This window comes from Chamaea fasciata, unplaced genomic scaffold (assembly GCF_029207755.1).
Source record: "Chamaea fasciata isolate MVZ Bird 193981 ecotype frontalis unplaced genomic scaffold, bChaFas1.0.hap1 SCAF_14, whole genome shotgun sequence".
NCBI classification, from domain to species: domain Eukaryota; kingdom Metazoa; phylum Chordata; class Aves; order Passeriformes; family Sylviidae; genus Chamaea; species Chamaea fasciata.
The window spans coordinates 17,293,353-17,320,295 of NW_027094099.1; the positions used below are offsets into that span (position 1 = coordinate 17,293,353).

At 42.5% G+C, this 26,943-nt stretch overlaps 1 protein-coding gene across 1 annotated transcript in view; it reads right to left on the reverse strand.

Moving 5' to 3' along the window:
• Nucleotides 1–3,792: 3,792 nt before the first annotated feature.
• CERS3 (ceramide synthase 3) overlaps nt 3,793–26,943 on the reverse strand; it is a 32,098-nt gene continuing 8,947 nt past the window's right edge. The window contains exons 4-11 of the mRNA XM_066196146.1: nt 25,927–26,045; nt 22,380–22,437; nt 21,465–21,515; nt 20,482–20,574; nt 20,120–20,248; nt 18,403–18,509; nt 16,976–17,132; nt 3,793–4,363 (exon numbers count right to left, since the gene is read on the reverse strand). Of these exons, the coding sequence (XP_066052243.1) occupies nt 4,232–4,363; nt 16,976–17,132; nt 18,403–18,509; nt 20,120–20,248; nt 20,482–20,574; nt 21,465–21,515; nt 22,380–22,437; nt 25,927–26,045 (846 nt within the window). The 3' untranslated portion in view covers nt 3,793–4,231. The remainder of the gene's footprint in view (nt 4,364–16,975; nt 17,133–18,402; nt 18,510–20,119; nt 20,249–20,481; nt 20,575–21,464; nt 21,516–22,379; nt 22,438–25,926; nt 26,046–26,943) is intronic.

Here is a 26,943-nt window from a genome sequence, read left to right on the forward strand (position 1 = left end):
TGTAGCCAAAACTCACACAGCCCTGGTCGGTTTGTTTTCCGTCTACTTTATTCTTACTCATATGCTTAAAAAAATTTTTAAAAAATCAGCTAATAAAACCAAAGTGTTCTGCTACAGTTCATTATTTGGGCTGGAAACACCTTCCCTTCTGTTTGATTGCCCATGGGAAGGGATGGTAAGTCAGAACCTCTGTGATCTTCCTAACCAGGGAGGCAGAAATGGAAAGAAGAAATAAGGAGCAGTTTTTCGGTTGATACAAATGAGCACAGCTCCCTTGTTTTCTGTAGAGCTTTCCGGCTTTTGCTAGCTGAAGATCCATGTCTGAGCTGCCTCACAGCTGCTTGTGATGAGCCACTGATAATCCCACAACAACCTGCTGGGCAGTAACATCTCAGACCTAAAACACAGAACTTCCTAGGCAACCCTAATGTGCACCTCCAAACCCAGCTGGGTAGAGATACAAATAGGTGTAACATTCCCGGTGTACTCAGGAGCACTCACAAGTACTTTAATTAAAGCATAAACCTTGAATAATAACAAGGATGGGTGATGCTCTCATTAATTTTGCTTCCTCTCCATTTGTTCATTGTTCAGAAAAACACAAGTTCATTTACAGACATTGCTGTTAGGTCATGTGAAGGTTGTGGGTCATCCAGCTTTTCCCAGGCAATGGAAAAACTTGGAAGAGTGAGGAATTATTCCGGAACAAATGATGCTCCCACTGAAAAGCTTGGAGGGAATGGAAAGCAGAGAGGAGGACACTGCAAGGCAGAGAAAACAAGGAAATCCTTACTTAGACACCTGTTTTTACAAAATATTTATTTGTAGTGTGTATTTCAAATGACAAAAGTCAGTGGTGTTAAGAACAAAAGAAAAAAAAAAAAGAAAATGATACAAAATAACATGAATTGACAAAATGAGTTCTGTGGAGTAAAGGAGATCTGTAAACCCAATCCAGAGCAGGCTGGTAAATGTAAGTATGACACCAGTATGGAGGAAGCAGAGTACACATGAACAGGAATACCTGAACTAAATCCAGAGAAATTAAAAGGAACAGAAGAGTTTCCCCTGAGTCTTATGGACCAAGATTTGATTTTCAATCTATAGCTCTATCAGAAATATTTTGGCACAGTCGAAGTGAAGTGTCAACTCATTGAACCAGGACACACTTTGTGAAATGGTAAAAAGACAATGTAAGTCTGTCTGTGCTCCCATACACACCTACAGTTGTTCTGCACCTGCACTTTGAGACTCTTAGAAAAACAAGATTATAAAAATGTTGAATCTGCATTGCATTGCATTGAATAGACTGAAAATCTTGAAGCACCATGACATAAATTTCTTTAGCAGAAATTGTGCCCCCATGACCTCAGCTCCTTGTTTCTGAGTTTTCATCAGTGAAAAGGGGGAAATTAAATGCACATAACTCTAGGAATGACCTATCTGATGTTAACAGGGGACACTCTGACAGCCCATTCCCACTTCTTTCTGTGCTGTGGGTATTTATAACATTCAGAATTTTTAGGTCCAATGCCCTTGGTTGCCCATGACAGTAATCCCTGGAAAGGGCCCTCCATGGCCTGCCTGCCTTCTATCCCCTCCCACTGCACTGTTATTTGGTTCTTTACTTAATCTTCACCTTCAGGATGTTACTTTCTTCCATATTCTTCTGTACTCACCCAAAATTTGCCTCAAAGCTTTATATCTGAATGTATTTATCTACCTTTTGTTCTTCCCTTAAGATCTCAGTTTCACATCAGCTTAGAACAACAGTTCTTGCAATTAGGTTGGATAACTGCAATCCAAAATTTTTCCTAGGCAAGACTCCAATAGAGTTAATTGGCTTCAGTGGGAGACTTGTCCTGAGTAGGAAAGGCAAGTTTTGGCCTCAAGGAGACTATAAATTCCAGTTTAAAAATCAGTAGTTGTTCAGAGGCTCATTCCTGTGACAACATCATTCTTTGTGTTTCCTTTCCTAAATTCCTTTCCTAGTCATAGGAGGAAAGCTTTTGGCACCAAAATCAAATGATAATACCCTGGCCACCTCCCAAAATCCTGTTACATCTTGAAGAAAGCACCGTTGTCTCTCTCAAGGGAGTGTAAATCCTCCAAGACGCCGGATTTCCACGTTTTGTTAGGAAAGTGTTTTTCATGCAGGCAATAAACGGGCCCCGATAAGAACTGTGCCCCTGCCAAACTCTCCAGTTGCTCTACATGTTGCCATCAGTGCTTACACTCCCATATTCCCCCCCCCGCTGTATTTAAGGTGTTCTCCTCACCCCTGTGGGAAGGGCACTGGTGGCCAAAGGCTGCTGAGGGGGTTCTGCCCACTCAGCCCCAGTGGCACCACTGAATTATAAGCACCAGGACACAGGTCCTTTTCCACCACCACACGTCTCCCCTCCTTCTCAGGAACTGTAGGCCATGCTCCTTCCTCAGCGTAATTCCCTTTGTGGTAAAACATGCACATTTGGGTCCAAAATGGTCCAAAATACAAGTAAAAAATTAGACACCGTAAAAAAAGCCTCTGTAACAAAGCCCTCCTACAGTTTCTTGTAACTGCATGAAACCCACTACTTTCTTCATATCTGAGATCCCAAACATTTCCCATTCTTTCAATGCTTCAGCCACTGAATTCAATCCCACTTGCCAAGGAAATCTTGGGAAAACAAGGCAGTCCTGTAACGCTTCCCTTTGGTCACCAATTCCTGCCGGAGCAGCCGGAGGGGAACGGAGCTGTTCTGAACTGAACGCTCTGCACTGAGGCTGCTCTAGGAGTGGTCCCCTGGCCTCTATCAAGCTACTGGATTTAGCTCCCCAGATGATCTCAGCTACTGTAGAACCACATGCAGAGCCTCTCACCTCCCAAACTTATGACACAAATCCTTTATGACCCTGTGAGCTAATGCAGAGGGAAATGGGACTGGCACCGCCCTGTTTACAAGGCCTGGGCTCTCCATGGAGAGCCCCAGGACTGAAAATGCTGCTGCAGCCCCACTTGAACAGAAGTGCAAATTTAGTGTTAGAACAGAAGTGCAAATTTAGGATAGAGGCACTTTGGGTAAGAGGAGCTGTTGCTCACTGGTTACAGCATAAAAACAACAGCAGGTAGCTGAAGTCACATAGATCCAAGTTTGGGTCTAGCTGATGTGATTCCCCATTTTATAAAAGAGCAGAGATGGAAATACAGATCCTGGTACCAAATGAACCCACAGCAGTGACACTCTGTGGCAGTCCTGTGCTCCCCAGTACTCTGGTACCTGCAGTGAACACTCCAGAACCACAAATCAGAACTTGGTGGCCTCGCTCCAGAGCAGGCAGTATCCAAAGCTGTGAGACAAGGTCACGAGAAGGGAATGGACGAGATTTGATTTTAACTTTCAGGTCTGAAGATAAGCGAGGAGCAGAGGGTGTTTGGCAGTTTTGAAGACAGCTAAGTGCACAAGAACCTGTGAAATGACCCAATTTCCATTTCCCCACTTCTCTCCCCACTCCACCTTCTGTTCTAACACTGGGCTGAAATGACTGAAAGACATTTGAGAAGCCTGGAGGTCAATGGAGAATCAGGGCTGAGTTTTGCTGTTTTAACAGTGACTTCCTTGACACAATGTTCCAGCTATCTATCACTTCAGAGAAGGACTATATTTCTACACTGAAACCAACCCATCACAGACAAGTAACTTGAATTCCTCCATGTTCGCTTCCTCTGGCCTCCAGAAAATGAAATATAACTCAGAAAAATACCCATTCTGATGAGGGTTTAAACTGAAAAGTAAAGATAAAATGCCTGTCACTGTTCAGCACTGTCAAATTTTTCCCACATTGAGTAATTCTGGTTCCTATTGGAGTTCACACTACCTACCTACCACAAAACATCTGTGATTTAAATTGTTTGATGAAATATATCTTATATCAGATTGAAAAACAACATTAGAATCAACGGGACACTAAATTACTTGACTCTCTTGAGCTTTGCCCTTGTGGAGCACTGTCAGTCAGCAAGTCCAAACATCTTTCCACACACTCCGCAAGGATTCCGAAAGTGGGTCATTAACACATTTTGTCATGTTATGCAATTCCTCCCTCCCCTCTAAACTGGGCTTTTTTCCAGGTCCAGTAGCCAACAATAAATCAATCACAGTCTCTCACAAGCCTTCTGACTTAAATCCTGTCCTGTAAGTTGGGCTAAAAGCAGAGCAGGAATCACTGCAGGAGGTGAGGCAGGACAGGGCTAGTGGTGACTGCTGTTTAGGAGGTGTTTGCTTGACCCACTGCTGTTCTTGTTGCCGCTCTTTGTGGACTCCTCTTCAGTGTCTGTAAGAGAATCTTCCTCCTCTTCATCACTCCGTTCATCTTTCAAGTCCTAGGGAGAAGAAAGCACTGTGAACATATTCTACTGCCCTCCAGAAACACTCCCTGCCCCCAAAATGGAGGCTGACATCCAATGGGAGATCAATTAACAACACTTTAATTTTGCAGAACCAAATGTTCTTTAGACAAAACTGCTTCCATGACCTCGGCCCAGCCACTTGACCTCCTCTTGTTCATTTCTGCTTCTCCCTGTAAAGTGTGACTATTAATCCCTGGGTGAGGTGGAATTAATTAACAGCTGGGAAGTACAGGGAAGATGAAAAGAATATTGCTTAAAAGCAAAATATGATGAATTCACTCACCCAAACACAGGAGCTGAGAGGCTGCCTGCTTCTGACAGGTGTAAACTAAACAGTGATGAGTTGTGCCAGCATCTCCTGGCACCAACTTTGCTCAAAGACACTTGCTGACCCTAAAATGCTCTTTCCTGCTCAGTGGTGTACACAGCACGTCAACACTGGCACAGGGGAGGCTGTGTCTGTACAGCTGTTGTGCATCTTGGGTTTATCACCCTGCTAAGGGAACTGCCAGGGAGGAGGATGGCTGCTCCGCGAGCAGGGATGGCAGGGGTCAGTGAGGCAGTCTGCCCTCAGGAAAATCCCTCCCCAGCTCCACAGGGACAGCTCCTAGCATTTGGCAATCATGCTTCATCCCAGACAGTCAAAAATGGCAACCGTGAATGTTTCCACCACGCAGAGAAAAGTCATCACATCTACCCCGTGTTTCAGGGAGAGGTGAGACCACGCTGTGCTGTTTGTCATGGTACATAAAATACACCATTAGTCTCCTATTTCTCAACTCCTGCCATAACCCAAGGCCCTACAACATGTTCAGAAGTTTGTTTCAAACAATCGAGGCTTCAGCATTAAACCCAAACACCCCTATTTTCCCTTCAGTGCCACAAGCTCACAAGAGCAGCACCTGCCTGGAAGACTTTCCACACCAATGGATGACCTGCTCCACACACTCAGGGCAGGACGCTCCAGTTACAGATGTTGTACATCTAGAAAACACTTCCTTCTTCCTGATTCCTGAGAACAGGCACCACTTTTTGTGTCTTTTTGTACTGCAGGATGCTGGGGCTTCTCCTCATGACAGAGCTCTGCCTTCTGAGCCGTGTGCTGGAGCTGGCAGGAATGTCAGCACAGACAATCCCCTGGCTGCACAGCCACACTGGGACCACTCCAACATGGATAAATCTGCTCTCGTGTCATCCATCTGGACCTCAGCTACACAGGCAGAGGCTGCTCTTGTCCCTGTGATGTGCCAAGGTCAGAGCAGTGAGACAGGGAGGAGAAACCAGGGTTGTTCCTGCCCCTCCTGTATCTGCTCTTGGAATGAACCAACAATTCCACTTCCTTAGCGTGCTGCTCTGAGGTCTTTCTTAAGCACCAAATTCATACAGAGAAAATAAATAACAGCCCAGTAATAACTCATCCAATTGCAATCTCATATCCCTTTATTTATTACACTCCTAGTAAAAGGTATAGGGCTAGAAAGCAAATTAAAGCCTGAGCTCTGGCTCATCACAAACTATAAACTTCCTGGAGATTTTCTTTTGCTTTCTCCCTAACAACTTACAAAGGGTATCAAAACAAACAAATCTTACTGTAAATACTGTAAAATAAACTTGGCATGCCATCAGTTAGAGAAAAGGCAAGACAGCCTTTCCCACACAATTTATGAGGTTCTGGCTCTTTCAGATCACCTCACTCCCTCCTGGTATTTTTGCCATTTGTATTTGCAGTAAAAGACAAATGCTGAAGGGGTGGGGGGAAGATTGTTGCTTTTCTGCCACCAGAAATGTTTCAAAAAGAAAAGCAAACTAATCCTGAGCAGTGTCTGATGCCAAATCCACTGCACTCCCTGGAAGTTCTCTCGTCTCCCTGAGGCTGCACTGTGGGCAGTGACAGGGAGCAGCACTTTGGGACTCATTGGGAATAATGTCAGAGAAGTTGGTGGTATTTCCTTTGGAGTCCCTCCTTGTGCTGCACACAAGTTGCTGGTGCTCAAGCATGTGCTTAAGAACAGCTGGCAAACTGCTCTGCTTTGAATGATGGCCAATATGTGATATTGATTCCTGTTTCCTATAGGAATGAGCTGGCATTTCCAGCATGGAACTGGAAACTCAGATAGAGGTGGCTTCCCAGTTTTAATGCTGTCAAGCTGGATGCTCTGATTAAAGGCACTATATGTAGTAATTAAAAAACATGTCGTGTTTTTTTCCATCCCACTGTAAATCCCTGCCTTTGAGAGAACATCTTGCAGATTTCAAAGCAGCAGAATTAAATTTCTTCATATTCTGAAGTAACCACCGCAAATTTTCTTAATTCCGGGAAAGAGTGTTAATCCTTCTGAAATCCTGATATTAATCAAGAAAAATGCTGCTAAATTAAACCTAATTTTTATTATATTTTGTGATAATAATCTTGCTTCCTGACCAACTGCCTCTACAAATTCCTGCTTTAGGAGAGTCTGGCCATTTTTGCCTGGCTTGTTTAAGTGACAGAACTTGAAATAGCAATAGCTTCATCTGTAACTGGAAATCCAAACAAACCTGTCTTTGCAAACTGTTTAACAGACCATTATAAATATATTAAGATATCCTAAGTGAAGTTTGTGCCTCTTAACTTTGACCTTCTAATAATAACAAAAATTATAACATTTCTAGGATTTTCCCTGCTTTTATACCAAGATGTTTTCTCGGAGCCCCTCACATCATATATTATACTCATGTTTTCCAGCTCAAAGACTCTGCTCTGACTGTCCCTGAGCAGGAGCAGATGAATATACTATCAGGAACACAAGAGCTGGCAAACTGTAAATACCACAGCTGAGGCCATCATTAATACTCAATGCTTTAGTTTAATGGCATCAACTGCATTTATTATACTTCAGCTGGTTTTGGGTAACAGACAAAATGGATGTGTACATTTTCTGTTCTGGATGACTAACCAATTTAATCTTTCTAAATGGATGAATGGTTTCAAGGTTTATGAGAAGCAACACTAATGCTATAAAGTCTGCAAGAGAGCTATTTGTAGTGAAGCCAAAGCTGCAAACTTTTATAATCTTTTTTCCTTTTGTTTAACCCTTCCACCTGCTGCTCAGTCTGCCTCTTTTTGTTAAATGAACCGTATTTCTTAAGGTAGTTTTGGCTTCTTGCATTTCACCGCTGTTAGAACATGTATCATTGAAGTCATTAGCACTACATGAATGGTAAAGGACCTTCTAAGCGACTTCACCATGGAAAAAAGAGTTCTTGAAGTTAAGACATGAACAAAATTCATGGGCCACCTCCCAGCCTCTTGTAAGCAGAAAAACACTGCTCAAATCTCCATCTAAACTAACAGAGAATTCACTCCTAATTGTACAAGTTTGTCTCTCAATAAAGCACTCAGAGATCACTTCCCCCTTGACAAGGCCTTGGCCCTGCACTCTGCCACGGCTGAGGAGAGCAGCAGAAGGACACGGCTGTGCTGACAGCTGATGGAAACGTTGGTTTCCTGTCCCCTGGGCTGGTGACACCATGGGAACCTCACTGCTGAAGTGGGGCTGGGCAGTCACCACCCTTCCCTCCTGTCCCCCTTTTCTGGGAACGTGGCATCTTTGTCCAGAGCACGCTGAGGTCACACTGCAGCCACGGCTCCGAATCTGCCACAGCAGGGTAGTTCGAGTGGAAGGTGTAAGAGCAGAGGGAAACACAGTGCCAGGCAGTATCAAAAAGACAAAAATATATTGTGGCAACATGGATTGATCCTACAAACAGAGGGGAAAGCTTAACAACGTGCCTCTGCTTTTTCAGAAGGGGAAGAGCCCCTGCTAGCAAATGTCAGCTCCCTGTGAGGGTGGGGAGGCCTGGCACAGGTTGCCCAGAGCAGCTGTGGATGGAACCCTGGAATTGTCCAAAGCCAGACAGACTTGGAGCACCCTGGCATAGTGAAAGGTGTCCCTGCCCACGGCCTTTCCAACCCAAACCATTCCATGATTCCAGCTGTGTGAGTGGTGGGAGATGTTCCAGGCCTAACTCACCTGGTGGGATCAACACTGACTCCAGGCTTCTCAGCAGCATAAGAAGATGAGGCTCCTGACTGGACAAGACTAGAACCAATTAATTTTTTGGGCTAAGCATAGTTTACACCCACACAGTTGACTGGATTTCTCCTACCAAGTACTGACGTATCAAAACAATTCAGAGCTGATTCCAGAATTTTGTTTTCTGATCTGGTTAAATTTAGATTTTTGGACTTTCAAATACTTACTATTAACAGTTAGTTGGAATTTTCTGACTCTTAAATGTATCTTCTATTAAAATCAGAACCTTATACCTTAATTCTACCTTAAAAATATTTTCATTTAAACATCCACAAACACATTGACTAGATCTTGATTTTTCAATGCAAAGACAGTAAATTCCACAGCACCTGCACATATGGAAACAGCTTAAAGTACAAAGATGAAAGTTATTAGTCAGGTCAGCAACCACTGCCTCAAATAAAAGAGATAATAAACAAGAGAGATTATAAAAAGTCAGTCCAAATAGATAGAAGGGAGTACTTTTCTAACAAATAATGCTATAAAGTTGATGAATCTCTGAGTTCAACATGTTGAATTCAACATCAATAATTCAACTCAGCTGACATATGACTTAATAAGTCTTTACTTTCCTATTGAGACTAAGCAATATACATTTGGATTCAAGCAAACTCTTCTGTATTTCCAGCCTGGAAGATTTTATTGGAAAGTGTATTTCCTTTTTCAGCTCATGCACACTAGGCAACATAAATAATGTTTATCTTCCATGGATGATGTACAGTTGGACTCTGCCTTCTGCCTTTTTAAAATGAAGATGCAGACTTTCTAAGTTAATTGTATTGGACATCTTGTGGCAAAAAGTCCTCTTATTTAATCCATCTCTTCTATGTAATACCCATTCCCCAAGCCTTCCACTGACAGTTTTCAGAGGAAACTCAAAGAAGACTTGTAAAAAAACAAATTAAAAGTTCCACTAATTCCACAATTATTAAAAAGAATAGCCTTATAAAACCAGATGTTGCTACTAGAACACATCCCTGATTTTGACTGAAGGGATAAATTTAACCCCTAGAAAACCTCACTGGTGGTGTCACTCAGCACAGCACACCTGGAGCTGGGGCTGGAATGCCCCGAGTGTTGTGAAGAACTGTGTCATTGTTTACAGCTAATCAGGTTCTCAGTGGTTCCAGCCGAGTCTGCTGGCTGAGCTATTGAAATGCACTGACTGAACCCCGAGCTGCGGCTTCGGGGCTTTACGATAATGTCAAAAGCCCAGGAGGTACCGAGTGAGTCATAATGTCCCACTGCTTTTTGAATTATTCCAATTTTAAATCCACAGTTGGCAAAGAAACAAAGAACAGCATAATAGGCATTTGATGCTGTTCTCTATAGTGAACTTTTTTTTACCCTAGGACAGAACTTGCTTTAAGCCAAGGAGTTCAGTGGTATGAACTTTTATCAGAACAAGCACTTTTACTCCTTAGAAATGCTGTTTTGGCTACAAAACAGCTGATCAGACACTCGTGCTGTTCTCAGTGAGGTATGATACTGCACTCAATTAATGTTTTGAAACAACACAGCTGCTAAAGAATATTCCTGCAGAAGCCTTGCAGCACTGTGGACTGAGACCACAACACACAGGTATGTGACAGGCACTTCTGCCCAGCAGGGACGTTTCTCTGCATCCTCAGAGACCATTCCATTCCTGTTGTGATGCATCTAAACTTTCTATCCATACTTAAACATCAATCTCATTTTCAGTTGCCTACCTAACAAGTAATGTTTTTTTCCTGTATTCGTATGGCAATAACTAAAATAATTTCCATACAGTCCTTGTAACCACCCTGGTATCAAGGCTGAGTATGGAATACCTTAAATAGCACCCAGTGAGCAAAGTTTCCTGCAGTTTCCTTACTGAGCCAAATGATACAGAGATGAGGACACCACTCTTCCTCCACTGGTTACAGAGGGACCCTGGAAACTGTGCTAGGCACAGCCTAAGATACACAAGGCAAATCCCACCCTGGAGCTGCCTCACACCCATCCCTGCCTGCTCAGGGGAACCTGCGTTGTGTTACAGAGGACAAACTGCTTCTTTAAAGGATTTCCTCCCTTCTTGCCGTGTAATTTTGATTATGGAGCACTTCTAGGTCCTCCTAGGGAAACATTTTCTTTAAATACAAGACAGAACAACTTTCTTTCTCAGTTGATATTAACCTATCATTAACTAGCTTTATTTCAATCTTTTTTAAAATCGATTCACCAGACTGAAGTTCAGTAACTCCCCCTGAAAATATAAGAATTATTCACCTCATAACACAGTCACAATTCAAACCTCTGCAGAATATATTAAAAATAGTAAATGAAGGCATCAAAAGTTCTGTAAAAGGCTTAGGGTTTGCTCTGTGAATTGATTTTTGGCAACTGAAAAAATAAATACATACGCACACTATTACACATATATAATTTTTATATAGGTGTCTATATAAAACTAGCAAGAAATGGATCGTTTCATAAAGATCCTGCTTGAAAATTAAAAGATACAAGCAGTTAAAATGAGAAGCCAGAAAATCTGTCAGCAAATGCCCTTCTGTGAACAGCAAGGTAAAGCAATTAATTTTAGAGCAAAAACTTCACCAACATTTGTCTTTCCTCTGAGTTAAGAACTTGCACATCAAAAGAACCATTTGGATGGGGGATTTACTAGAAGTGGAGCTGCCTTGTGCCAGGGAACACGCAGAGAGGGGCGGGGGTGCTTGTTTGGCCAGATCCATTGCTGGTGAAAACTGACACAATCCCATTGAGCCGCGCTCATTCCTACCAGCTGAGAGCCTGGCCCAGGATCAACCCTCGGGAATGGCCAGGCCAGGAAGCCTCAGGATTGCAGGGAGGCTGGCGTTTCTATTCTTAGAGGCACTGGTCATCTGCAGCTCCTACTGAATTCAAACTCAGCGACTTTGGAAAGAGCAGAATTTTATTGCAGCACATCAGAGCTGTTTATGGCTCGGCCTACGTGAGACAGGCAAGGGGAGCATCCACACCCCCAATTTGTTGGACTCTGGCCCAGGGACTGAGGCTGCTCCTGCACAGTCCTGTGTGTGCACAGCAGGGCTGTGGAAGGGTACTTTGCCCCAGTGCTCCCACCCCAGCACACCTTCACCACCCATCTATTACAACCAAACGCTCACAATTTTTTTTTTGCCTGTGGTTTCTCATTAGTTCATTCCTCCACAATGGTCATAACAGCCTTTAACCCAGGTTTTCAAAGTTTTACCTGATTTTTTATAATGTTCAAGTAAAAAAATGTTGTGGGATTATGGGCATTCTAAGCAGAGTTTATAAAAAAATAATTTAAAAAAAATTCCAGCAAAGAACATTGTTGCTGTATTGAAACCTGAGAAGTATATTTTAGTGTGTGATATAACATACAACCTACTAAGCATATATAACACACCTCCCTGGAAGTCACTGCTCAGCAGCTGACCCATTCAGAATCTGGAGTAAATGTAAAGATTTAAACAGAAATCTGCCTTCTAACTCGTAGTGCCAGGAAAATTGATTGAGGCCCCAGAGACCAAAGAGTGCTCTTGGATTGGCACAGCGGAGAAGAACTGGTGGCTTTTCCTCTTTCCCAGGCTTTGTTGGGCTGCACACTTTGACAATATCCATGGCTGGGGGCAGCCTTGACTCCACATCCCTGGAAGAGCAGGCCTCCAGGGCTCCTCAGCTTCTCTGCTCCTTGCCTAGCAAACCTCAAACTCTTCTGTGCTCCTTCTGCTTGCCTCCTACCCTCCTCCCTCAGATTAATTTGGCAGCATCAAGTGAGACATGTAGCCAGGCTTTGGGTTTAAATAGATTGCTGGAGCGAAATGGGAAATATGTAGATGAAAGAAAGTCATAACAGGAAGTAATTTCCCTTTACTAGGGCACGAGCCTCCACACTGCTGACCTGGCTGGCTAACTCCCATCTCCAGGCTGTTAAACAACTCATGTCCCCAGGGCAATCATTTTAACCAACTGGGAAGGCTCCCAAATTGACTGGTTTTCATGTCTAAGAGGGAAAGCTTTCATTTGGCCTACTTTGTTCCCCTAGTAAGCCATCCTCATGAGAAAATCTGCTATAAATATTCATCTGTTGAGAACCAACAAATTCAACTTCTCCACAACCTGTTTTCCTTCAAAATGGAGAAAAAGCAACCCCAGCTAATCCAGATCAACCTGTCTTATCTTTGTGCTGACCCTCCACTGAGAGAACTCAAACTCCAAAGCAGAACTGGCCCCTCCCCAGTCTAGAAGGGAACAACGAAATATCCAGGAAAAGCTTTTCCACAGCTTTCCAGTTCTAGTCATGAAAATGTAACTCACTAGATTATCATTATCCTCTCAAATGCATTGCTGCTTTTAAAACAGCCACTTGGAATTAAGGCAAGTGCACCTCTAGGTCTGTTTTACCAGCACCCCAACAGACACTGGGCAGCACAGGCCTGACAAAACACATAAGTAAAAGAAAACAAAATCTTATGTGCCACTAGGTTAGGAAATTAACCCTGTTCTCTAACTCCTGTAGCATGGCATCTTTCTGAAGGAAATGACTTCTCACTGAATGTGCTAATTCTCATTAAAAGTCAAATTGTTTGATGCAAGCAGATCAAGCTTTAAAAAAAAAAAAAGTAAGAGGAAAAATGCTGCAGTAGAAAAATGATGGCTGGGAACAGCAGAAGTATCATAACAAGCACTTTGCAGCTCTCATTTCGACCCAAAATAGTATTTTCTTATCATTTTCAGTTTCCCCTATTCTGTTTTTAGTCGTTCTTTGAGCACTAACTCTCACTGTTGCCTTGGGAATTTGGGCCAAATAAGGAATGAACAAACCATGGTCAAGGATACGCCCAACCAGTCTTTAAAAAGCTTACCAAGTACAAAATGCCAAAGGAATATTGAACATAGAATTTTTAAGAGTGACAAGTCCAAAATCCTGATCTACAGCAGCGCAGGGTCTTTTCTGCTTCAGGAAGAGGAAAGAACCACAGTGAATCCAAGAAAACTGCTGCTGATGACTCTGAAATAACAGCAGCCATTAGTGAGCAGCTCATTGCCTTCCTTGAAGGTGGTCTGATGGTGGCAAAACAATTACAAGAGCAGGAAAACCTATTCCTGGACACATTACAGTCTGTTAGAAACCTGCCATTACCCTCCACTGATGGACTTTGCATCAGCCCTGAAGTATCTGAGACATGTGGACATCATGCCCGTTTCCTACAACTTACACACATTTTTCAAGATTTAAAGCACCATAGTCTCAAAACCTTAACTCAGTGTGTAATGGGTTTAACATATATTTTACATCTTAATTTGCCATAATAATGTGGCTATAAGCTGCTGTCATTCACTCCCTTTTTCTGACCTTGGAAATAAAATGTTTAATCTCCACGGGATTTTCCTGGCGAGATGTTTTAAATCAGTGCATATGTACATACTTCTCTATATGCTTTTTCAATTTTCCTAAAATATTCTCATATGTGCAGACATGATGACTAGACATGTTTCAGTGGTGCTTGAAACTTGATACAAGTGGGTAATTTAACCATGTAATTGAACAATATTACAGAAACACACGGAGTTTCCTAGCAACAAAAGGCCTTGGACATCAAGATGGCAGCCAGCAGCTAACATTGCAATTGATTGACCTAACTTGGAAAGAAATTACACTGAAGAACGTCCTCCTTCCTCTCAGAGCAGAACTGGTACATGGGTACAGGTCTGACCTCGAAGGGCTTTTCTTACAGGCCTTACTCATACACAAGGTCACGAATGTCACATGAGAAAGGACATTTAGGGAACATTTATATGAAAAATGGATTTGAAAAAAAAAAATCTGTACCCCCAAGTTTACCCTTATGGAAAATAAAAAGCTTCTTAATGTGAAGTAGCTGAGTACAGCTGAGCTTGTGGATTGAGAACTCCCCCTGAGTGCCAAGGGAAAGGTGGCACAAGTCCCATGAGCCTGGAGGCCACCACTGCTGCTCTGTGCCACCAGTCCCAGTGCCAGAGCCCCATGGCTGGGAAAACAGGGCACAGAGGGATGGCAAAAGATCATCTCCCTTCTTTCCTTTCCCCTCATTTTCAGCCATCTCTCGCTTCAGTATTTGGGAGGAGGGAAAACTCAAGATTTTTAGTTCAAGTTCTTTTTTGATGAAGCAAGTCAGTTGTTATCCCAGAAGGCTGAGGATAACTGTCCCCTCTCTTGGTGCAGGGGGGAGGTGACAGCTGAGATGAAGAGCTTCTGACCAGTTACTCTCAGTCAAAAGCCATCTTCTCCTCAGGGGGAAGAAGAAAGCACAGAAGAAGCCACCAACTCTCGAGGCTACAGTGACCCCAAAACTCCAGGATCAAGGCACAGAGGGCACTGAAAAAAAATTCCTTACACCCTTCTATGCTCAGAGCTTCCTTCAGTTAAACAACAACAGAAGTCTCTATACCCATTACACCATGACTTCATTTTTCCATCTGAAGTAGCTAACTGTTGCTTCAAGAAAAATATCAAAAAAATTGCTACGTTTTCATTCAGAAAACAGGCAGTCCTGGGCAGAGAAACAAACCCCTTCTAACACCAGGATGATGGTCTACTGGTATTTCCCTAAAATAGCAGCAGCTATTTGTGTGCAGCATGTCTATAACAAAGATGTTGGTATAAAAACGCTGCCTTGCCAACGCCATTCTAGTCAACGTTGCCTTTCCAGCTCTGGAGGCACTGGCTGCTTTCACAGCCAAGTTTGCCACTGCTATGGAAAACAGGCTGCACATGCAAGCCAGCTGAAGTCATCCAGACTGAAAAGGGCCCAGGCTGCTGCTGCTACCACTGTAAAAATGTTATTTGGAAACTGTCCTCTCAGAGAGCTGTATAAGGAATCAAAAATCCGCGGTAGGGACGCAGGCTCGGTGCTTTCCCATTTTTTAGCAGTGACGAACACAACAAAGCTCTTATCTCAAAATAAAACATTTCTGCCCCTTGCAAAGGCACATAAGCAGGAAAGGCAGAGTGACCTTATATAGCTGGCCTGGCTATGTCCTGTTCACCACTGCATCTGAGCACCTTCCGGCACTGGGCTCTCACAACCTCAACCAGGTTGGATGGAGAACTCTGCCAAACCTTCCTCTTCCTCAGCTGTGAAGCAGAGGGATGTCTCTGCATTCCTAAGAGGGGTTGTGCCGAGGGAACAAGGACAGCACAGAGATAAGGCCAAAATCACAAAAGAAAACAAGAAGTACAGCACTTTACACCTCAGTAAGTCAGGCCAGAAATAATGTAGTAATTGGTCAAACCGAGGTAAATGACACACAAGAAGTACAAGATTCTCAGTGTCCAAGGGAACATAGAAGCCTGTTTTAGAGGCAGAGCAACACAAACCATTTCCTCCACAGATCTGTCCCTTCTGTCTTCTGTCTTACAAGGGCTGAATTTGTAACTTCTAGGGCAGATGTTGGGTCTCCCTATGATACCCAGCTGCCTGTTTGCATAAGATTTGATGGAATCCAAAACTCCAATAATTTACAAGATGGTTCCTGTTAGCATTCAAACAACAATCAGATACAGGAAGAAAGGAATATTTCTACTTCCTTAAGATGCTTCACAGCATAAACTACTTCAGATAAAAGGACAGTCAGTTTAATTAAAGTTTTTGTTTCTTGAGCCTCAGAAAAAACACCTTTTTTCAACAGCACAACTTCAATTTCCTCTTAACTAGAAAAATATACCTGTCAATATTTGTGCCAGATGTTAGAGACATTCTCCATAGTCCTCCTCTCAAATGCTTTTCGCTAAATGTTTTATCTACCCTGCACCCCCACTGCACATTTCATGGCACGAGACCTTGTGAAAATGTCACTACTTCAGGCAATCAAACGAGACATAAAGGGCAGGTTTCTTCAGAGTTTTTTCCCATTTGAGTTTTCTCTACAAGGTAAAAGCAGATTAGGCAGCAGCAGACTTGCACTGTTTCTCTGCTCCAAGCTTAATATGACAGCATTTCATTGAGTCATAATATAATACCAGATATGCTTCATTTGGTTTTCATGATCCGAAACCAGTGCTCAAGTTTAGGTGACCTCAGATTTAGGCAAATCTGAAGAAATTTAAATGCCGTAGAAAAGTTGTAGTCAAAGCTCTCATCATTCCTTTTTTGGTGAGTTGCTACAAAGCCCAGTGACAAAAGATTGCTTTCACTCAGAATACAGGAATTCCTGAGGAGTTCCGGACCATCTTAGGGCTTCTGGACCATCTTAGTTTTTGGGACAGCTCATTTCTCATTTACTATTGGTACAAAACATCAAATACAGGCAAAAAACGCCATTGCTGAAGACTAGCTGAAGTCTTTATATTCCAGCCAGGACATTGGGTGTGACAATGGGAGGTGCAAAGCATGTTTGAACACCTCTATGCTTTGTACATCCCTCTCAGAAATGCTGACTTGAAAGGTCAGGGAAACAGTAAAATTCCAAGTAAATCTATTGGAGGTATTGGCATCTGTTTGATATGTCACACATCCTTCTGAAGAAATCAATTTCTTACCTTTAGGAAAACGAATCTTTTCAAAATCCTGAAAATTAAGTAGCCCCAATATATATGCAAGCCTTGGAGGGTTAATAGCATCCCATTGAATAAAAAATATGCTATGACAGGAGTTGTGGAGTAGTAGGTAGGCTGGTATAGTGTGGCACGAAGAATCCTAAAAAACAAAGATCATTGTTACTGGTGCAAGATCTCTTCCTTATGCTATTTACACTTATTTCTAATCTCATATTCCAAGCTGATTAATATTAAAAAGCTCTGCAAAGATGGTAGATTAATTAGCAAGCCCTGCCTTAGCTAGATTATGCATCTCTGTTGAAATATAGACTTCAGAAGATGAGAAATTCAAGTCTGGCATGAAAGTATTCTAAGTGAGGTTAGAAAAAGTCCCTGTTTTTCAGATCTTCGTCTCTGTGTGGTCTAGATACTGTGCAACTCAGAGCTTGCCTATGCCTTTTTTTAGTGTAAATTCTCTCTAATCTGAAATCTACACTCCAGAGAAAATCCTACAGGCTTTGCAACAGGGCTTTTTGTTAATTAACATATGTTTTGTCCATCTTCAGACTTCACTACTTCTATATTATTTGAGGCATTTTGAGCCCCTTTAATCTCATCATGTTTTGGTTCCAAGCTCAAGAACTGAAGAACAAGAAACTCAGTGAAGCAAAATGATCGCAGATCACTTGTACAGTTAATTAAATAAACAACAATAAAATAAAAGACATCAGCATTTCTGAAAGAAAATACTACAGGAAATTAAAGCCTTATGTTGATCAGTGTTCAGAACTATTAATTTAACCAGCTTGAGTCTCTAAGGGCTTGTCCATGGGCAGGGAGGGGCAAATTAGAGCTGTGAATGTGAAACACATTAAACACTTTTTAAAAGATAAACATGTTAAGCACCCATGTGGATACTCCAAAGCAGATTAAATCATAGCACTCCAAAGGCATGCAAGTATTTAGCAGGTTAAGATTTATTTGTGCTGACTACATAAATTAATTGGTTCACCTAAACTTCTCTGAGTGCTCCTCATGTGAGTGAGGTGGGGAACTACCCAAGGACCGGGTAGCAGAAAGAAGGCTCTAAAAAAAAAGTTAACTACACTCAGGTACTCTGACTTTCCAGCTACAGCAGAAGGGGTGGAATGAAAGGGAAAAGGATTTCTCCTAGTTAAGAAGTTCAGTCCCATTGAAAATGCAGTTTAACTTACTTGCAAAACAAGCTACATAACATAAAAGCTTTTATTTAGGTCCAAAAGGCTCATTTAAAATTATTTTAATGTAATAATTTCTAAAGAAAATGGCAGCTTTTGGTCAATTTTCTCACTAGCACAGTTTTCAAGTCCTTTTTTCATCACAACAACACTAAACTTTCAGGAGGAGTGGGAATGAAGTAAAAGCCTGTGACTGGATTAAATATTGCTTACCAGAAGGGAAACAGGATCATCCTGGTAATGAAGAATGCAATAGCAAAGAGGAAAAACAGCATGTTGCAGGTTTTCTCCCAGCGAGCATAATTAAACATTTTGGCTGCCTGCAGTGGATAAAAACCCCCAAACATATTATAAATATTGTCTGAAATAAATTCTGCAATTTCATAAATAAAGACTCATCTTCCACCTAAGCAGGAAGAGTATTTTCTCCCAGTTTGACATGTAAAACAATCATTTTATTGATACCTAATAAAGCAGCATCAGACCAGATTCTTTATTTATATTTCTCCTTTTATCTTGAAGGAAAGGGACTCTGCAAAGGCCTAAAGAGCAGCTCTCAGACCAGAATATAAAGTATAATGGAAACACAAAGTGCTCTTTAGAACAGAGGTAATTCCTCATTTTTCTACCAGGTCCCAAACAGACTGAATTCCAAGAGAAGAAGCTGCTGGCTACACCTGCACATTCAGGAGTAGCAGTGACCCCTTATACACAGGTGTTCTGGGACATGCCTGTTACTGACCCTCCTCTGGGCCTAATTCAGCTCCTGTCTTCTCATTTTTGAGAGCAGGAGACCTCAGTGCTGGTCTCTGTCCCACTAATAAAGGCTATAATGCTGCTTCTCCCCTAAATGAACTGCCCAGATCTCCATGTTCCATTAGGAACCACCTTGGACAAAGTTTTCAAGTGTGAGCAAAGCTGCAGGTGCCAAGCCTAAGTTTTAAACAGCAGCTTGATTAACTTCTTTTCTTTTCCTCCTCCTTTTGAGCGGCAGGGCTCGATTAAGTTGTTCTGGTACTCCAGTTTCCATCCAAGTGCTGTCCTACCAGTTGTCAACTCAACTGCTTGTAAGGTCACGCAGGTAATTGGACCGAGGAGCAATTCAGGATTAAAAGTAACCCAGCAAGAAAACCTGTTTAATCTGGACCAATCCCAAAAGCACAACCCCACAATTAGTTGTTCTGATACAATAAGATAGAGTATCAGGAATATAAATGGACAGGGACAGATAACAGCCTACACGGGCTGCTGACACTAGCACTGCCACCAAGAGAGGTGATGAAACTGTGCTCTCAAACCTGGTGTAATAAACTCAGGGTAATTCTAGTGAAGGAAACACTGTGTTTGTCTTCCAAGAAACCCAGAAGTGACTCTGATCACAGTGCTCTGTGCAGAGTAGAACACTTCTTAAACACTTCTACTGATATTTAGTGCAGGGAAGAGACTTTCCCTTCAGTCCAGGAGAAGAAACTTTTCTTCTGCCAGAAGATACCTGATACAGGTTGGACTTGATGTCATAGGTCTTTTCTAACCTCAGTGATTCAGTGATGCTGTGGCCAACCTGGTCTAATTTTATCAGTGAAACAAGAATAAGCCAGGGAGGCAGCTTTATTTCCAGTCACTGTTCTGTACTGAGGAAGTTCTCTTCTGCTTCTTTCTCATAATGGATTCTGTAACAAAGCATAAATTACCTAGAAGCTCTTTTTTATCTTACAAGTTACAAATCTGCAAAGCTGTGTCCCTGTGGGGATAGGAAAGGATCATATCAAAATCGTGGCAAAAAGATCAAAGTGTCACTGACACCAAAATCAAAATCCCAACAATCAAAAACCTCAGGACATGGAAAAAAAAGGAAAAAAAAAAAGGGAAAAAAAAAAGGAAAAAACCCAACAACAACAACAACAACAAAGAAGCTGGATAGCAGGGTTACCTCGAGCCAGAAATCTGCAGTGTCGTGCACGAAGATCACCAGAGTTCCAAGCCGCACGTAATTGCCACACCAAGAGCCACTCATCAACCCGATGGCTGCCAGGTGATGAATGACGTGAGCCATAAAATCCTGGGAGGGACAGAAGCAAAGAAAGGTAAAGCGGATCAAGCAGAGCCCCTGAGGGTCTCGGACTTGGCATTTCCCGAGCGCTGCCCTGGCAGCCGGGATGCGTGAGCGGGGTGCCAGGCGCAGACTGATGCTGCCCTCAAGTGGCTGCTCCAAACCCCGGCTCCAGGCGTCGCTTTTCCTTTTACAAACACCTTTTTTAAAGGTTCAAGCTACGAACGAGCACAAGCACTTGCCTTCCGTTTGATGTCAATCCCAAGGGTAAATATGAGAGACCAGTAAAACCCGATCTCGGCCATGTAGTACCAGTACTGGGATGGCAGCAAGGTCTGTGATGAAGAAAAAACACAGTTAACTCTGAGAAAAGGAAAAAGTAAATGCCGAGTGAGATTACTTCTTTTTTCCTCTCCTGACTTCTGCTCCTCTGGTGAGCCTTGCTTAAAAAATTAAGTTAAATTAAATTCCGGTCCTGGGCTTCATTAAGAAGGATGTTCTGAGAGCCAAGTATTTTAACCTTTGCTCAGCCCAAACTCTCAATTCCCACAGTTCCTCCTCCACCTCTGGATTTTACCATGCTTTTTCTCCATGTTTCTGTCACAGAACTACATGCAGAGTCCTTCTGCATTTAATTACAAACAACTGCAAACAAACCCCCTCTGTTTTGGTGAACAATTAACATAATAAACTGAAATGTCAGTTATTTATGCTAAAATCCCATGGATCTGCCTAAGGGAGAGTGGAGCTTGGCTGCTCCCTTGGGTACATACATTTCCCAGGTGTGTATCAGGAGCTGGGAAAACTCAGCTGGGAGGCAGAATTATTTGTATTCCTGGCCCCTGCCTAGCACAGGGATAAGAAGGCAGTGGGATGGGGCAGAGTTATTAAAATAAGAGTGCCTTGAAGCACCATGGGGCCTGGAGCAGTGCAGGAGTTCTACACTGAATTTGGAACCCTGATAACATCTCCAGTGAGGAACTGGTGTCCCGGGGTGGGTGGAAATAACAGTGGTCTGGCTGGAGGGGGAAGCTGCAGCACAGGCACATCCCAGGGAAGTCCTGCAACAGTCAGCAGCACTTCCCAAAAAAAGGCAGGAGGCTTGGGTGCCACACCTCTTTAGGTGGTGCCCGTGTGGAGGGAAAAGGCTGCTGTGGATTACCCCTTCCAATGGGGAAATACCTGGAACGCCTGGAGGCCACTGGCCCGATGCCAAAAAGCTCACCTGAAACGGATAACCAACCCACGTCTGCCAGATGTCGTAAAACCAGGGTTTCTGGGGAAGACACATCAGTCAGACACTGCTCAGCTCAGCAGCAATTATCATCTTAACTCAAAATCTTCACTACTTAAAACCTCTCTAAGTGGAGCAGGCTAAGAAGCTGTAATCCTGATAACTGTTCTCCACCAATTTCTAAAGGGAACTTACATCTCAGATTTATTATATTGTTCCCAGCTTTTTGGCTTCTTGTCAGGACACCTGAAACGTTCCAGTTCACAATTTCATCATCCAAAGCAGTGGGTGTGTGTTTTATTACTGCAATTACTCAAGATATGTTGCCACAGTGATTAAATTTGCTGTGTTTACCAGTCACACACAGAGCAGTGGTTGAGGATGATAAACAGTGTTTGGGGAGTAGGGCCAGATGAGCAGAGACACGCCGGGATCTGTTCCGCTGCTCGGGGGAAGCATTAATGACACCCCAGGCAGGGCTCACAGAGTTACAAGCACCATTCTCTCTGTTATTCCCAACTTCTGACTCAGCAGCAACACCTCAATAAATAGCTGTGAGCCCCAAAAATGCTGCCAAAAAAAAAAGGTTTATGGCCTCCTCTGAGGAAAGCCTGGCCATGTGATGCATTTGTAGGTGTTAACAAGGCATGTTGTAAAACCATCTGCGTGACTTCTTCAAGCTTGCCTTAAAAATACTGATTACTCATAAATTCCTTTATCATAGAAGGTCAAAAGTTAACTTAAAAATTAAATCTCAGTGTATATTGCAGCCCATCATCCAGATTACACACACCAAAGATCTGACCCACAGAGCCACTGACACCAGAGTCTTTCAATGGGATTCAAGAAAATGTAGAAATTATTTTGTTAAAAATAGAGTATCAATCTTTCAAAAAGTTAACTTACATCATACAGAAATATAAATCCAACAATGGAGGATGTCAGATAGAATGAAAATCGCCAGCTGCAAAATTGAAATTAAAAAATAGGAACAAACCATTATATTTTGTAAAGATATTGTCCTGGGCCAGAATTACTGCAAATCATTGTATGTCACAGACAATCTTCACATGAATGTGGCCTCACACTCAAAGTTAAGGATTGCCACATATTAACTGTACCTGAATTATTAATATTTAAGTATTTAAGGTTTGGTTAACTGCTAAATCAGGAAATTCTTTTACATTATCACAATACAGATATTCTAATTGTGATGATAGCAGTAATTTTCCAGCCAGGCTTGAACTGATCAAGAGAATGACCACAGCCAAGTGTAATAAGACCCCTAAAAATTAATGTTTGAAAACACAAACCTTTTCCTGGGTTCCATCACTTCATCTCAACACCAATTGCTGACAACAGGGGAGCCTTATGAAGTATTAGCTTCTTCTGGGTTAGTTTACATCTTGCTACAAGGTCTCAATTAACTATAACCTCATATTTGACTAGGTGTGCCAGAATTTACCCTGATCTAAGCGTTTTGTGCATCAAATGGATATTCAGCAAGGCAGACAAACCTTCCAGGTTTGCACCATCAGCCTGCTAACTCAGCAAAGGGGAAAAAAAACTCGAGCATCTCAGTGAACTCTGCTGTTGCTTTTACGTGTCAGAGCAGTGATTTGGAGTCAGCAATCGGCTCCTAATGACTCTGGAGCCTGCGTGGGAGGTATTGTCCCTGGGACTGGGTGTGGCTGCAGCCTCAGCCCAAGCATTCCCACTCCCACCTCTACAGGTGATGGAAAACTCCTTCCTTTCCACTCTTCCCCTCGGCAGGGACAAGTCTGACCTTTCCCCTAAGCAGCTCTGCAGGACTAGTAGGAAAACACTGCAGGACTTCACATGCAAAGAAAGGTTATGACCACAGGGCCAGGCACATGGCCCCAGACCTGGTGAGAACTTGCTCTAGAACAAGAGGCATCCCAGAAGAGAGCAGCAAACATCTCCCAGAAAACCTGAACCCACTGAAAAGTGCACCACAAGAGCACTGCAGCAATGGATTGAGAGGTGTATAAAATGAGATTGTGGTCTTTGGCAAGCATTAATGAAGTGCCAAATGAGAGAAGAGGAGGAGAACCTGTTTGGTAAAAGCAGCCCCTCCTTTCTGAGCCCCACATTCCCTGGAGGTTGATATTCCAGGAGAAAGAATGAGATGTTCAAAGACTGAGAGAGTGTTTTATGAGAAAAACGACAAACAAAAGATAAGGATGTGGAATGTTGGAGGTGAGACAAAATAATGTGTCTCACACCTGAGAAAGGAGTCAGGAAAATAATTATAAAATTGGCACTTGATACAAAGTGATAAACAACTGTTTTTCTTCTCAACTTTAAACTACCTTTCCTCAGATGATTTGAAAATAACACTACACAGCAAGCACTGCATGGACAGGAAAAGCACAGAGGCACATGGTGGAAATTCAGAGAGCAAATGGAAGGAGAGAGTGGAACCCACAAGTAAAACCTGGCTCAGAATTAACCAAGAGATGCTGGAAAACACAACACTGTGGCTTGGGACAGACTTTACACAGAGGCTGCTTCTGCCTTCATGCCTCCCATTCCAAACAAGGAGGTGTGAGTGGTGCAGTGGGTATGGCAGAACGGATTCTTTGTTGACTGTAAATTGCAAGTGGTTTTCTGAATTGGATTCAAAGCACAGAGCACCTACCAGACTGTGCCATTAGTCCCCAGCCCTACAAATATAAACTGAACACACCTGGCAATAAACAGCACTTCAGATGAACTCATTCTATGTGCATGACTGCCAGAGCACTGCCTCGTTTTGCATTTAGCCGAGCTTTTTTATGAATTTGGTGAATAAAACCTGAAGTAAAATTCATCCAAATTCACCAAATTTTACTCAGGTGCCTTTTAAACTCTGATCCTGGCCACCAGAGAGAGCACTGAACAACAGCTATGCAAGAGGATTTTCTGGTTTAACTTCAGGAACCTTTTCTCTTGAACTGAATGTAACAAAAAAGAACTTAGTAGGGGAAGTCAAAGGCTGGTAAGTCTTAAAGGGAGTGAAGGTTTCATGCAAACCCCAGTGTTGCTTAACTGGGAGCACTAATAGCATAAGTATGGCTTAGATCTGGCTCATCAGATTTTCCTTGTGATTCAGAAAAAAGATCCTGGAGATTGCAGGCTTTCAAAAAATTTCATAACACTCATAACACTGACTACTAGAGTGGAATAACTCTGTTCCTCTTTTTTTTTTTTTTTTTTGCCTAGAGAATTATATTCAATTAAATTCACTGACAAAGAGCAGAGCAAGGTTCACAAAATTGCACAAGAGAAACCTGTTTGCTTCATTCTCACTCAAGATGCCAAGCAAGTCGGAATTTCAGTCTTTAGCTGTGTGTTACTAGAGACAGGCATGCATGGCAGGCAGGTCTTTTAGCAAGAGCATGAAATCTTATTGTCACTTGTGAAACCAAATTAACTGATCCCCAAAACAACAGCAAACATAAACCATGTCAGGAGAGTTTACTCAACACAAACTTCAAAGAGACACACCTCTGCCTATCATCTGGATTTATGTCTGACAGAGGATACCACTAAACCATCACCACATTGATCAACACTGAAAATAATCTTGATAAAGTACTCAACTTTGAGCTCTGGGCTGTACTTTTAACCCTCATTCCTTAAGCTGATCTACAGTAACAGAGGTTCAATATTATAATCAGGTGAATTTTTGCCAATGCAATTATGCTAATGAAAAGCCAAATACACTGAGCATTTGAAAGTGTGTTACACTGGTACAGTTAATGTCAGTCACCAAAAGGGATGAGCTGTGCCCATTTGGGGATTTGCAATTTGTATGAGATTTTAGATCACACTTAAACTGTTTAGGTATGAGGAAGTTCTCACACATAAGTGAAAAATCATATGCAGGAGGTTTTGAAACTTCTTACATATTCATTACTACCACTCAAAGCTGCTCACTGGCCCACTCTCAGCAGAGAGTTTGAGTTCCTGTTTCACACAGTATCCCATGACGAAGCTGTGGCACCTGTCCTTTAGTTTGGATGCCACAATTCCTGCTCTTGAACTGACTTTGGAACACGTGACAGCATCCCAAAATGACAGCATGGGTACAAACATAAACCAGGGTAAGCACTGTTGTTCCCCTATGATTAGTGGCAGAAAGGAAAATATATTCCTATTCTCTGCATGCATTCATCTTACACTTTGTACCAGGAGCCTTCAATTCCATTATTCCACAAAGAAGCAAACCATAAAATATTTTAAGGTGGTTTTTCTTTCCAGGAGAAATAGTTAACCTAAACTCTTAACCATTATTTGGAGAAATGCTACTAAATCCTTTCAACTTGTTCATGCATTCAGAAACAAAACCCTCATCAGGCAGACTCAGCCTTCTGGAAAGGGGAGACCTCAATCATTTTTTTCCTAAAAGAGGAAAGTTATGATAACCAAAAGCATTGTCTTTCCTTACAAAGCTTCCTGGAATTTCTGGAGCACTGTTGGGATCTCAAGGTTCCGCCGTCTCCTGAACCATTTCTCTACCAAATGGACGGTGCAGTTGCACTTTTTGGCAAGGCCTTTGATCTCTGACTGCAAGAAATGGAACAGCGTTAGCAGTAGATGCACTCCAATGTCACTTTCATTTATTTTGTACTTCACAGAGCAGGTTCACATTGTTGTAAAGTCATCATTTAAAAATATAACCAATATTAAATATGCATCGAGGAGTAATGCTTATAGAAATCCTGGATTTCTATTCATATAAATAAATCAGGCACAAAATGAACAGATCTACAAACTGTCCTTTTGTCTTTCCGGTCCCTCTTTAAAGATTCAGAGATGCAACTTTTACTGTTAGATGAGAGCTTAGTCTGGAGGGGGAAGTGCTCTGTATGAACACATGTGGACATGACACCTAATATCTTATCTAATCATAAATACTAATAATTTGTTTATATATCAGTCTCACAGATGAGAAGTGGCCTGGAATGAAAATGACCTTCCTCCCTCTCCTCCATCCCCAAGTGCAGCAGGTGTGGGATGACCTCACCAGGGCTGCCTCAGGAGCAAGGAGAGTGTTTGGCTCATCCCTGAAAAAGTTCTTTCCTCCCAAGGGCAGGATGCAAATAGTGGGTGGCAGCAGCGCTGCCTCCACCGGGGTGAGGCCAGTCCAGGTAACCTCCTACCCTCAGGGAAACCTCTGGAATGTGAGAAAAGGCACCTGAGCTGCCAGGGAGGGCAGGAGTGCAAACAGCTGCTGTGTCCAGCCCACCCTGCCGGCTCTGAGCACTCCAACTGCCATGCAGGAACAGCGACTCTGTTTCCATACAACGGAGCCCACATGCCCTCAACTGCCAGCCAGGCTTTCCCAGGCACACTGGTCCCCAAACCGGACACCTAAACGGGGCAGAGGAATCCTTCCTGTGTTCTGAGGAATCTAAAACTGCTGTGCTTCCTTTCAGAAATCAACTGTCCGACTTTACTCAAG